The sequence below is a fragment of the Phaethon aethereus genome, assembly GCF_964289735.1.
Source record: "Phaethon aethereus genome assembly, chromosome: 10".
Lineage (NCBI taxonomy): Eukaryota > Metazoa > Chordata > Aves > Phaethontiformes > Phaethontidae > Phaethon > Phaethon aethereus.
Window position 1 is genome coordinate 18417132 of NC_138586.1, and position 14866 is coordinate 18431997.

The window sequence follows — 14866 nt, forward strand, 5'->3', positions numbered from 1 at the left end:
ACTGTAAAGAAACTGCCAGGCATGGGAGACTTGTTTTGCGAACATGGAAAATTCCAAGACACATCAAAATTTGAACAGATTCTAGACTATTTTTGTCATGTTGCAACTATCTTCTTGTGTTTACTAATGGCTATATTCATTACTACATGGGCCAGATGACACGTCCAGGAGCTGAAGGCACTAAACAAACATTTTTGGTGTTTTGGGGTTTTTTGTTTGGTTTTGTTGTGGTGTTTGTTTTTTTGTTTTTGTTTTTTTGGGGTTTTTTTTATAAAAAAATATCACATTCTATCTCCAGTTATAGACACTTTTAAAAATTTAAGGCTTTGCTTTCCTGACAATGTCAACAGATGTTTCAAGTCTGGTATTCTAGCCACACAAGACAATTAAAAATTGTGCTAAAGGTGGTAGTAGTGATATCTGGAGGGCAGAATGCACTCCAAAATCAGGCACTGGACTACAAGCAAGAGAAAAATTGCCTATAAGTCAACATTATAAATGCGATGCTCTAAGAGGTTTCAAATAGAACAAGAGCAATTGCTTAGTAAAGAAACACAAGGTGCTTTTTTGTTAGTCATCCCCACACCCTATAATAATTTGTTTAATGTTAAGTTTTACTTTTATTTATGATAGTTTATTGTATTCATCCTGAAGGAAAAAAATACTGCAGATACATAGACAAAGCAAGTATGAAACAATCACAGGAAATTACAGAGCATTATTTGCCAAAGTTCTGCAGAAGAACAAAACCTACAAAGGATGGCATCTAATGACCTGTATCTAGAAAACTATCAGTGATAATTCAAAAACAATTTGATATTACGTGAAACTTCAGTGCAAAAGAGTCATACAGACAATTTCAGAAAGCTCTCTGAACATTGCACGTTCCTGTGATACGCCAGCAAAGCAAAAACTCAAATCATTTATGCTATTCTGGAAAGCAAACAGAAAAACCAACAGACTTCAGTGTATTGAAGCTGTTCAGGATATTTTTACTAGCAAATCTGCACATATGTGCATGTGGACTCCCTCTCACACACACCATCTTACCCCCATATGGCAAGAGATAAATGTTTCAGTGGATATTTAAATACACAGGTGCTGTTTGCAAATGTGTGGCCTTAATATCAAATGACAAGGTCAGCTATGCATGCACATCAGTCCCTATCTACAGGCTCACCCATACATGTACTTGTGTGGTGCATCATGTCTTCCTAATTTGTCTTCAATACCTCACAACTGATACTCCATCAAGTACAAAATGTTTCAATGCTTTTCTCTCTCATGATGTAACTCTATCCTCCATTACACTTTAAGTGGGCAGAATTACAGAAATTTTTGCAGACCTTGGACTCTATCTCCATACAACGAAGAACAATTTCTCTACAGGTTTTATGTTCCATTGGATTACTTTGTCTTTCAATGTTTCATCCTTTCAACTACTGTTCTAACAGAAATGTAATTCCAGCAAACTGCTAAAGCAGCTTTTTAAAAGCTTATGCATACCCCTAAATTCTCTCCCCTTACTGCTACAAAACTTTCCAATTCTTTAACAATACATTTTAAAAGATTTTCCTAAGTTTAAGAACAAGAGAAATGGATTCAAACTCTTGTTCACTTAGATGATATGTTGCTACTGCTTTAAAAGCAAATCATGATTGCCTTCAGTGAAGAGCTATCATCTTTTTCTGAAATGTATATTCCTTAATAATAGACTCTATCTTATTTCATCAGAACATAAATATCCAAAAGACTCCATAAACATAATTCTAGCTTTCTTCAGAGTGGTTGTCCATGAGAATAAATGAAACTTTTCATAAATCTCCCTTTATGGTTTTTACTTTAGTAAAGAAGATTTAAAAATAAAATATGCTTTTGTTAAATCCACCTTGTAATGAGTAGTGTTTACATGTAAAGAAATTATGAAGCACCTTTGGAATGTCTGACAAGAGTGATAAAATATTTCTTCAAGAGTGAACCATCAGATAAAATTTTTTTGTAAGGAAATCATTAATTAATTTCCAAATAGTTGATTCAGCACCTTACTAGATTTTAATCAGCCCCCACTAATGGTGAAATTTGGGTGTGTTCTCAAATAAACTTAATTCAAACTCACACTATTCTCTATGAAGTCATAAGGACCTTGTGTCCTCCATCCAATTCTATTTCATCCATAATTCTTGCAGAGCTTAAAGCCACATAAGTTGACAATGTAACTTGATTAGAAAAGGAAAATGCTGTAACTCCTTAAAGTTGTATTATTTCTCTCTCCCTTTTCTACTGAGGGGAAAAAAAAAAAAAACCAAACACATTCTCTTGTCTGCTTAGTCTGACTGACAGCTTCTACAGACTGACCTAACAAACCTTTCAGCCCAAGAGCCTTCACACATCCCCTGGTAAGTGGTGAACTGAAGTTCTACCTTGGGCATTGTCTCGTAAGCCACCAATGATATCATTGTAGTTCCAAGGTCTCAAAAAAACACCTCACTATAAACACTTGAGGAAGATAAGCTCCTCTGGGAATGCTGTCAATAAGATTGTTTTTCTATTATGTTATTTTAGAAATCTGTTCACTTTAAAATAAGAAAAAAAAGCCTCAAAAAAACCTGAGCGTTTTCCCTATTTCAGCGTGATATGTCTATTTTTCTTTGTAGCTTAAACTTGTGGGAAAAAAATGCAGAAAGGCTGACATTCCACTCCAGTAATGTATTCATGGAGTTACAGGCACATAGATGCTGCTGCACAATTTTATGTACCTGACTTGTAATTATTTAAATAGAATCCTTTTCAACAACGGAAGAAGTACCTAATGCATTAACAGTAAATGGAAGAAAAAAAAAAATATGGAAGTCACACAGAAAATGAGAAGTAAATATAATATAGAATTAACTTGAGTAACTCCAGTATCTTGTTTATTTTTAGACATCCATCTGGAAGACACTGTACAGTATGTATATGGTTTTTAAATAACAATGTTATGATGCTACATACTTCCATGAGAGGGTAAAAGAGGATGAGCTAATGCATATACTGATAGATATACTAGTTATAGTATTCTCACAAAAATCTTATAGCCTATATCACTTTTTCCTCCAAAAAAGAAATCAGAAGTGTAATATGCAGAGATCATCTACTGAGACAAACACAACAAATTACACCAAAGGTTACCTTCTGGACTATGTTTTGAGAAGGACTAAACAAAACTCTTTCAAGGTTGGTGTCCTTTTACAGAATATAAATCATTCTAGGATTTGGAATTAGAGGTACTTGAAATACACCACTATTAGAATTATTATTAACTTACATCATCAGTATCTCACATCTGGTTTTATTCATCGTTATTGTTACACCCTAATTGTAGCATCCTTTAAAATGTAAGAGTATTATAACTGAAACAATCTAGCAACACAAATGTATTACAATTAGCTAGCACTGATAGTTTTTAGGATGCGAGAGCAATTTTGAAACTACATATATTACCAACATAACAGCTCAGCTACATTATGTTGAGGCAATAATGTGCAATAATTAGAAGAACCACCTGAAATGTAATGGAGATGCTGACATGAAGTTGTGTTAAAAAAGTTGAGCAGCCAGGTCTCAATATGCTCCTTGAAATTTAAACTTGCCTGCAGCACAACAGTAGGAAATGTCATCTGACAAAGTGCATTGCCATGCAAAGTCAGAGCTGTAGTCTTTTAAGCCCAATGTATTATAAATGAATGGACAAAGATGTCTTGGAGAAAGACGCACAAAAATCATAGTATAAAACTAACCACCAACTTGCCAATACACAAAATACCTTCCTAAAGTTATCTTCTCCAAAATTCCTAGAAGCATAAAAATAATGGCTGAGCTGATATTGCAAAATCTATACCCCCAAATCAGTAAAATTTTCCACTGGTAATAAACTATAAAGATCAAAGTATGTTTTTTGGTAGTATGCCTCTAATTAACATCATAATAATAGCAAAAGTTTAAGGATAGGAAAAAATACCACCAATCATATGAAGTCTTATCTATAACTCTAATTAGGACTAGTTTGCTTCCTCGGCTAAAGTACCCTACTTCTTCACAGGCAAATTCTTCTGTTTCATGATACTTTCCGTTGTCTGTCATTGACTTCCATTCTTTGATCTTGTACTTGCAATAATACTCTCAAGTTCAGTAGCTTCATCATTCACTACAGTTGCTAAAAATACATTAAAAACTGCTTTTTTGCATGAAAATCTTAATGGGAACATTTTAATTTTTATAATATATATTATAAGAAATAATATATTAGAAATTATTAATGTTTGTCTCTTGAAACAGTATTCTGTCAAAATTAAGCTAAATGAGAAATACACAAGTCAGTGAACAGAATACTGACAGACAAGTGTTTATAAAGGATTAATACACCTAAACTGCTCAGCTCTCCCAAAAACTAACCTACTGAATGCTATGTAGAACAACAACCTAAAAAAAAAAAAAACAAACTGAAAAAAAACCCCCACCTTTTGAGAAGAAAAATAGTAATACCCTCAAATTAGTCTCATCTACTTACCAAAAAAGCCATTCAACCAGCTGCTGAAGGTGGCCATTACAAAGACATCACCAAACCCACCATGCAATAAATGTCAACAAGGTATGCAAGGAACAAGCTGTACATAATAAAACAAGATTTCTCTTTCTCTGCAAGAAATAAGCAACATACTTAAGCTGTAAGGAGACAGAAATGTGGTCTGCTCCAGAGGGGAGAAGGATGCAATATTCAACAATTGCCCACAACCTATAACAAAAGCAATATCCAGCAATTCTCATAATTGCTGCAGTTATATACAGCAGTGCCTATTCTAGGTATTTCTGTCACTGGCCCTCACATTTGCCCCTCAGTAACGACTTGTGCTCTGTTTTGATTAAACAAACTCATTATCTAGAATGATTGAAAAATAAGTAACTCTACCAGATTTTATAAATACACACAGAGGAACATTTTAGATTTCTTACAAGCTTCTTTTTCCCTTTTGAACACTGTACTGACAGAATTTGATGCCATGCTTAAGAATGTTATATGCTGCATATGACCCTTCCCTAAATTGAAAGTGATGCCGTATTTACCCCCAATGCCTGTCGGTAGTTTGAATGTTTCCCTAAATAGTGGAGAACTACACAGTTCTATCTGGTTTGAATATTTCAACTTTTTTCTTTCCAGGTATTTCTGTATACAAAAATGCATTAAACTAGGAATACTGTAGAGACATTTTTCTAGTTCCCATGTAATGCAGCGGAACTAGAAAATGGACTATAATAATAGTGCATCATTCCATGCTGAGCTCCAAGAAAACTTACATGCAAATATCATTTCATGATTCCTAAAAGACCAATTAAAAAGGACACTACTTAATGCTTTTTAAATTATTTTCTTGATGCACATACAAGGTTTTTTTACTCCCTCAACTATTCTAAAGAAAATGAGAAAAATGCCTATTGGGTCTTTTGCAGACAGATGAACTTGCCCTTGCTACACTGCAGGTAACTCAGAAGCCAACATAGTTGTGTTAGCGCAGTGTTTCAGAGCAAAGATTTTCACTGGGCTGGGATCAGCACTGCCTTAGCCACTGGCTGGCTTCAGACTGGCTGGCTGTTCAGCCTGCTTCTGCCTGCAATGTACTCTGGACTTGCTGCATGAAGAACAGACCCTCTGGGAAGTCAGATAAAGGTTTGAGCTAGCCACAAAGTGAAATTGAATCACTGAATTTATTACAAGGTTAAAAAGAAAATAAGCTGCCAGAGCAAGACTGCTCTTTCAGCACCAGTGCAAGGGTATGCTAGCTTTGAAAGATGGCAGAATCACTTGTTAACTCATCTGTTAAGTGATGGAAGGGGTAGTAGTGCCCACTTACATAAAGATTTTCAGATAAAGACAACACAATGAATACAGAGTAATACAACCAAATACACTCTTTTAAACACATCACTTGTTTGACTTCAGATTAAAAGCCAGAGAGGGATGGGGAATCCATTAGACTGCTATTAAACCTTCTCCCAGATAAGAAGTAAAACATTTTAAACTACTGTAATTGAAAAATAAAAGACTATGGTTTCAGGGCAAAACTACTTCAGATAAAGTACTGTAAGAACATATGAACAAGTTGCTGGAGAAGGTGGTTAAGACAAAGATGGTACAATACCTTCAAGTTACCTTCACTTGGGGCGGGGGGGGGAGGGCAGGTGTTTGAGGTTTTTTGAGAATCAAGGACTTAAAATGGAAAAGTAAATAGAGGAGAAAGTATTAAAAAAAATAGCCAAGTTGGTGGGTTACATCGTCAAGTCCATATGTAATGTCCTCCTACCCCTTTCTCTTGGCTGAGCTTTTCTATCATTTTTAGAAATTTTTTCAGCCTTTTTCTCCAACAGGGATTGCTGGTCTCTATCTGTCCTTCTGTTGTTGGACATACTGGCTTAGATCCTTAATTTAACCTGTCACTAATTATTAAACTAAAAAGATGAGTAAAGTAGAAAGAGTTATGGCAATACACGGCAACTGAGATTCTGGCTTCTCACACAATCACATAACCGTCTAACTGCTAGTATGTGTCTACTGCTAAGATGATTATTAGTACTTTGTAACTAAACACTATGATTTTGGGTATGCTGAGCAGAGAATCTCATTTGCTCCTGATCATGCAACAAGAAAATTAGAGTTTCCATGCTTTGTTCTGTTACCTGATAACCAGTAGGGCGAATATTGTCTCTAGAGGAATTAAACTAATTAAGTTCTTACAGTCGAGATGACAACCACTAGTAAAGAACCTGGGACAGTCTCTCTGTACTGAGGTTAGAGGACTGTCAATTCTACACTCTGTGCCTAGAACAAGGTGGAACAGAAAGCATCCCTATCTGCAAAATAACCACTTTGACCAAATGTCAGTTAAATTAATCTGCTACCAAGTCACACACTGCAACAGCGATTTTCATCTCTCCTTTCCATTCATTATGTATATATATTAAAATATTGAAGCTGACATGCATTACCTCAGTAAACAGTACTGCGGTAGAAAATTTTCCAAACAGAAGTGTTTCACAATAACTGCATGATAATAGCTCCAGCACTGACAAAGAAAATTCAAATGTCCAAATGCAAATTAAGTTAGCCTTACTACTTCATTACTACTCATGTAGTTGGTAAATGAATGCATGAATACCCTTTCTCTGTGTGTAGAAGTAGTTTCTCTAATTTCAACTACCGCATACACATGTAGCCAAAACGCAGCTATCCATCTCTAGAAATGTAGGCCTTAACATCTAGCAAGAAATACCTCATTAAAATAGAACAGTTTTCAGATTCAGTGTGAATTAAAAAAAATAGAATCAGAACTGTGGGTGACTTGCAAGTCATACAAAATTCTACCACGTGAATTTGGCAGCCTCGTTCTGGATTATTCTTTTTGAGAGAATGGTTACTATGAACAGTTCTCTGGTTCTCAGAAAAACTTTATTTTAATTCTAAAAATCTATTTCACAACATAGGACATCCAAAAAGGCTTTTGGAATTCTAAAGCCTTTTAAAAGCTTCAGAAGCAACCGTGCCAAGTCAACTCTCAGAAGAAGAAACTCCGTAATATACACTTTGTATGAACTCCATAGTTATTCTGGGTACTTGCAGAGTCCTATGATGAAACGGATAAAAACAACTTTAAAGAAAGAAATAGAACAGTCATTGTCAATGTCTGAAGCAACAGGCACAGTCCTGCAACTGGCTGGCACAAGTTCAGATGTTGTATGATGCAACTTACAAGTGTCATGAGGCTGTAGAATAACCCTCAATACTTCCATGTGATTCTCATCAGCATTAACAGGCAATGTGGTTTTACTTCAAGAGGAAATAGGCACTCTGCTATGTCTTAAGTAAGTCACAAACTTAAGGACTTTATATTTTGGTATCTTAGGCCAATATGATGAGTAAAGTAACACCAGTGTTAATTTTTTAAGATCCTAAAACTTGAAAAATGTTCTGATACTTTCAGTGTAAAATTTTACATAACGCTTTTCCAGAAGAACTTATAGAGAACACACTATGCTGAAATGCAGTTTGTTTTCAGAGCGTCTTCATTCCCTTCATGCTGAGGGCTATTGTCCATCCAAAAACCTGGGGAATCCACTCTAAGTGGACTGAAGGTTAAAGTCTGCTTTGCTTTAGACCCTTTTTCCCTCCCTTTTTCACCACCTCTCCTTCACTCTGCTTTTAAGTAGAATTCCTCTGAACTGCCAAGTAAAATCACCACATACTACAGCTGCTATTTCTGCTAAGCCACCAGAATAATATATTATCTAATATTACTCCTTTAATTACAAAAATCATAAGCCAAAATGCATACACGGTTAAAACAGATTACACCACAAATATGTACTTTTAAATAGCTTTGGGACTGTTTATGGAGCTCTGTGGACTAAAGTAATTTGCTAAGACTCAATTTGAATGGCACTATAAATAGATTTTCCTTATACACCCATATTTATATTTAGCAATAAAAGCAAACTTAAATCTCACAATAAGACCTTGATGGCAAAACCAGTAAATTTATTATTGGTGATCCTTGTTTAGCTCTTGCTATTACAGTTCCGATAATTCCAAAGCACTTAGATCATATGTGTAAGTTATCAGTCCAGAATTCCTGACCGTAAGCAAAAGCAACTCCATAATATAATTGAGATACCCAAACATGCTCTTACATACTTAGCTTCTCAAAGTAAAATAAGAAAAAATTAAGAGATGCTAGCTGAACATAACAATGTGAACAGTAGTTCTTTACCATATCAGGTTTAAAAAGATGACCAAATACATTTAAAATACACACTGTGTTTTTTTTAAACTTGAGACTAGCATTTTTATAGTTGAATATTCCTAACTCCATAACAGATAGGTAATGATAAAGATGATGTTCAACTGACAGCAAACAAGGCTACTCAAACAACATTTTAGTTGAGCACAAATCACCATCTGTTAAAAGTGCTCCTACCGTATTTGGGGATTTTAACACTGATAGATCTTCTAATCAATTCACAGACAGATGCAAGCATGCCAAAACCCAGTTTATTTTCAAAACTACCACATACAAAACGATTTACAATGCTTTCAGTAAAGCAGATATGCTTTGACTGAAGATTTTTATTCTAATGTGTTTTAGGTAAATAAGGATTGTGCACCCAGAAACCTAACTAACTCTCAAGAATTTATTTAATAAAACCAGCGCAAAAGTAAACAAATAAGTCAGCCTTTAATTTTAAGCGTAGCTATGTCTTCAAGCAGAAGACACAAAATTCCTAAAACTATAACCTTTTTATTAGAATTATAATGAACTTGGGCATAAAATATGCACCTACTTTTTTATTTTAAAAAAACATATTTTAAATTAAAGGAAGTGTCTAAACATCATCTGAAAATGATCAAAGTCATTAATAAGCCATAATATTCCACTGCTTCAACTCCTTTTTATCTTACAGAAGTTAAACAAGTGGTGGCAGCACTTCAGATGGCTTGCATAAAAGATTCAAATTAGATGTTGAAACTGAACAAGGGAGGTTCACTCTTTCTCTTTGTCTCTCAAGGTCTACTGATGATATGGAAATAGTAATGACAGTGTAGCCACTCTCAATAAAATCAAATTCAGAAGTTCCTAAATTGTGCCTACTATCCATCTCACTGTACTGATTTGATTTTGAAGCATGGATTAAAAAGTAACCCAAAACACATGTACTAATAGAGCACATTAAATATTTGATAAATATACTTAACACTGAAATCTAAAGCAGAAAGAACCTGCATGCATGTTCCTTATAGCAATGCTTTCCCAGTAGTTAAAAGACTACAGAAATAATAACACATATTACCACGGCAGTTGCAATAGTTTGGATATATAGGAGAGGGCACTAGTTATTAACATTTCTGAAAAAATTAAACTTAAATTCCACGGCAAAAAATTTAGCAGCTTAACAGAAAGGACCCTAACAGAATAGTTAGCTCTGTGCAGAAATTTGCTTTAACTAATATTAGAGAGAAAATATTCCTGAATCAGTCTTCTGTAATAATATCATACCCCAAGGCCAGAAAAAAAGGTCAGGGATAATTGGTGCAACAGCAGTGCCGGACACACATTTTAAACTGACACCCTGTGATGAATGCCACCTAATAATACCGTTCTTTATTATACTCTCATTCCAATATTAGCAGACTTGCAAAAAGCAAGTACATTTTTGGAAGATGAAGCAACATTTCTAGAAGCTGATTTCTAATTATTATTTTATAGCCACTGTAAGGAAAGCAGTCTACTGAAAGGACAAAGTCTATACTTAAAACCCAGTAGCTAGAAACAATGAAGATACAGTAATAAGCTTAGGAGAGTCTACATAACAAAAAATACACGAGAGTACAATGAAATGAAAAACTAGTGGAGAGGGACAGGAATTTTTTATCATTACTTCCATGACCTGGTAACAAAGATTTCTACTGGAAAAATCTATAGTTATAATGCAACCCATTAAAGTTTAGCTGTTCACTTACAGGCTTAGAAAACAAACATAAACAATGCAGTTAAACAGATTTTTAATGAGTTTTTCTTTTCCAAACCTGTCTGTACATTTCACAAAAAATTTTTTGCCCAGTACGAAAACTGAGTTGTTGAGTAGTTCCCCCTGCGTGGGGATGCCATTCTAGAAGAGGAGAGTACCATTCCCTTCCTATATCCATGTCTTACCCAGTCTGTCTGTCTTTTACTCTTTAAATATTTTCAAGACATGACAATGTTGGCACAAATATATGCTACAGGGTACACCAGTGACCTCTCTAAAAAAGGCTAATTGAACAGGTATCTTTGGTAGATACACACTTCTGGGGTAGCTGTAGGCTTATAGTAATTGGACCTCTGTCATCCAAATGAAACTATCCCTTGTAGGTCCAACCTACTCACCTAAAGGTGGTAGTGAACTCATGCCAATGCAGAAGTTTTTCTTTTGGAAAGTTACTCTTTTTTTTTTTTTTTTTTCCTTTTGAGCCAAACGGATCAAGAATGCCACTAGTAGTGATACTACAGTTTGTTCCTTTGAGCTGAATTTACTCTGTGAAACCACTGGAAGAAAGTACAACAAAAGCCAAATTTTCATGGTCTACTGGTTGTAACCACTGCGAGAGCTGTAACCTTCTATAGTTTTCGTTTTCACCCTGAGCAGGCGCAAACACAATAAGCAAGTTCGCAGGAAGATAAATCTGGAGCATATCTATGAAAATGTACACAAGTGAGCTTACTGTATTGCTGCATGGCTTTTGGAGGGATTTTCTTGTTTGTGGTTTTTTAGTTTGTTTTGGTTTTAGGCTTTCTGTAGGAGCTACCTGTTACCAAGTAATTAATAAAACAGCAAAAAGTAACCAAGCAAAAGTCATGTTTTCTCCTCCCTAGATTTAAACTACCAGCCACAACTGACACAAAAATTAAAACTGTCTCCAAACCGGCAGAAAACAACAATTTTTCTTCTCAGACCATGATGGCAACCAAGACAAGTTCAAGCTCAAAACTTTGCTGTACAAGTCTAACTTTCAAAATAGCAGCACCTATTTCTTTTCCCCCCTGTGAATTAAGAATACATGTTGATTACAGAGACAGTGCAGCAAACTATCAATAATGTATGGAAAACTCCTACATTGTGCACCATGTATAGACAGTACTATACCATATGCTGTATGCTTGCCCATCACAAGCAAATGACTCAGCAAGCCCAGAAATGCCCCAACCTCTTCTTTCCATAGCTTTTCTTTACATTTTCTTCCCTCCATTGAACCATAGGAAGAAGTTAACTGTTTACTAAAAATCTCACTGGATGAAACCCTCCAGAATGCTCAGAGTCTACTGATGGTACCAATGAGAAAACTGTTATCGTTCCTTCCATTTTTTAAGGAGAAATATGGAAGTTTGTAAACATGGTCTCTGTTTTTTTAATGCTACAGTTCACTGCTTAGAGGTGTCATAGCCATATTTTTAAGTGTCTTCTGGCTTGTAGACAAGTTACTGGCTAGATGTCATACATGTTCCTAAATCACATGAAAAAATTTATTTAGTATTTTAAATCAGATACAAAAGTTTATTGCCTCTTGCCTAAAATTTTAGGTACTTCCTGAAAACTTTACATAATGGTCTTACCCACTCACAAGAAGATCTACAGTAGGCCAGAGCCTGGAAACAGATTACCTAGGCCTTTTCTCACAGTATGTTCCCCAAAATCAATCAAGTCCTTAAATTTAAGAGCCAGACCCCCGTAGAATATAAACTGACACAATGAGATTTCAAACACACAGAAGTCAAAGTGACTATGCAAAACAGAAGAGAAATAAAAGGGATTTTTAATTAGCTCCATCCCCTATTGTCGCAGAGGAGTCACTGGTTTTGGACCTGGGTTCAGTCATCTTGTTGGCTTTCTCAGCTGCAGCAGACTTTGTGCAATCTCCTCTGGTCCCTGGGAAGCTTTTCTTTGTCACCACTGGGTGACAAATCTCTCCTCAAGCCACAACACAGAAAGACCATCTCTCACATTGATATTTCTCAAGATACGGAAAAAACCACATTTTGATCGAGGAATTCTTTCAGTTCTGATCTGAGAGCAGAAACAAGCTCTGAATTAAGAATGATAGTGGGACTGCAGCAGAATTCATTTCTTAGCATGAAAAATTATGTAACTTATTTTTACTTTTTCCATAAGATGAGGCATATGGCAAATAAAAAAAAAACAATATGCCATCCTTGCTAGATAGATGAAAAAGGGTAATAGAATTTGCCTTTACTCTTCTGTTCCTCTAAAAAAAAAAAGATCAGCGGACATGAATCTAACCCTAGCTCATTGAGGGTTAGGTAGATAGACATGGTTTCTTCATAAAGCAAGATGTTTCCATTTTGCCAATCCTTTAGCAGCACGTCTCCAACATAAGATTTTGATTTTATGCCAAATAACTATAGTTTTTAAACTGTAAATTTTTACTGTAAGACATATTTTAAATGAAAAATTACAAAACACAGGTATACCATATACTACATGAGCTTTGATAAGAAGTAAATGGCAAGTAAATGCAGTTCACAAACTGTATGCAACTGGCATACAGCGGAGAAATGAATAGAGGAAACAATGCAGTTGCTTAGCCTTCTCTCAAATTTTCTCCAAACCAACTTTGCAGGAAGCGATAATTGCTCAGACTAAACCAGTAAACCAGGCTAAATTCAGTACAATACTATCGTCTCCCGCAATAATGTGAAGCTACTTTACTGTAATTCGACTTTTATGACTACACACACAACAACTTCCAACCACACCAGGACATATCTAAGACCAGTGCTTGAAAAAGACTATCAGCTATATGCCCTGACTCTTATTGGCGCAAGATGCTAATATTTTTCACAGCGCCATCTACAATAAATCAATGACACTTAACATTTTAAAGATTAAGACAAACATACTTTGTGCAGCAATGCTTTAAATGCCATTTCAAACACAAAAGGAACCCTCATCATGTCTTAGAGCACATAGTTATCTGAAGATAGAGCCATCAAGTTGAAAATCTTAGATCACAAAGAGCATGCTGAGTTTTTACAGTAGCTCGATGGTTTTCAGTAAAAACCGTGCATAGATATTTGAAAAAGAACTTCTGCCCACTCAGTTTATAACCAAAAGTTTTTAGAAAGCATCTTACCTTGTCCTCGTGGTGTTCGTTTCCTGCGATCTCTGAATGCTGCTCCTGACTGCAAGGCCTCAAGCAGACTATCCATCACTCCTGTCTCATCACCCTCTGAGAATACGAGAAAAATAATATTAATCTCAGTGCAACTGAAATCGGACTTTAGGGAAAAAAAAAAAGTAAAAGTGTTGTCAAGTTTACTTAATGCTTCCAAATAAAGAGACATATACATTTTAATGTAATGGATGCTGTCAGTGCTTCTGGTATCACTGTCTAGTTTCTGTATGATGCTCTATTAAGCAAAATTGATGCCAAACCTACTGTTCTTTCAACTTATACAAAATCTTATGCATTATTGATGACATCTTCAGCATGCAGATAGACAGCTGCTGGTGAATGACTGCTGTTACACTGTTATATTCTTTTAAGACCTTCCTGAAGTAGAAACAGGTCATCTCTTGTTGATTTAATGCAACACACATGGAAAATCTGATGAAACTGAATGGCATAATATTAAATATTGTAGTACTGCAAATATTTTACATGTTGCCTCCCATCTTCATAATGCATTAAATCCTTGAAAAAAAAAATTATCTATACAACATGTGAGGATACATACGCCGTATGCTACACACATAACAGTATACCATGGATGATCTAAGGTAAGGTAAAGAAAGAAGAAAGAGGAGAGAATCATGCAGTGGAAGTAGTTGGCACAACTACTTTTCTTAAAAGCTGAATTCTACTGTTAAATCTTTCTCTTGCTTTTTTCTTATCCAAGCTAACCTCTAGCCTTCAAACTGCTGGACTTTATGGTGAATTATTGAAATCTGGGTGGAAAGATTACTTCCTTTTTACGTATTGAAGTCCTTAAATTCCTTTGCATTTCAGTCTGTTAGTGACAGTTGACAGCAGCATTCAACAGCGTGAGAAACAGAGGTCAAAGACCTGCCATGTTACAAAACTATTGATGAATGCCTCTTTTTCTTCTCACGTGTCTGTGTTATAACCCAAAACTAAAATATAGACTAGACTCAGCAGGTAGGTGGACATTTTATTCACATCTCTCAGGCTTGAAGTTAATATAAATTTCCCCGCCACAGAGTGGGAAGATAATGACTTTACGCAAAAGATTTATATTACAGTAAAACACTTCTGACTCACACAAAG

General features: G+C 35.4%; 1 protein-coding gene across 1 annotated transcript in view; it reads right to left on the minus strand.

The window, feature by feature from the left end:
- Positions 1–14866, minus strand: part of DIAPH2 (diaphanous related formin 2) — a gene marked incomplete at both ends in the record, with an annotated part of 241610 nt that overhangs the window by 46945 nt on the left and 179799 nt on the right. Inside the window, one exon of the mRNA XM_082004221.1 lies at positions 13712–13807. Coding sequence (XP_081860347.1) covers positions 13712–13807 — 96 coding nt within the window. The remainder of the gene's footprint in view (positions 1–13711; positions 13808–14866) is intronic.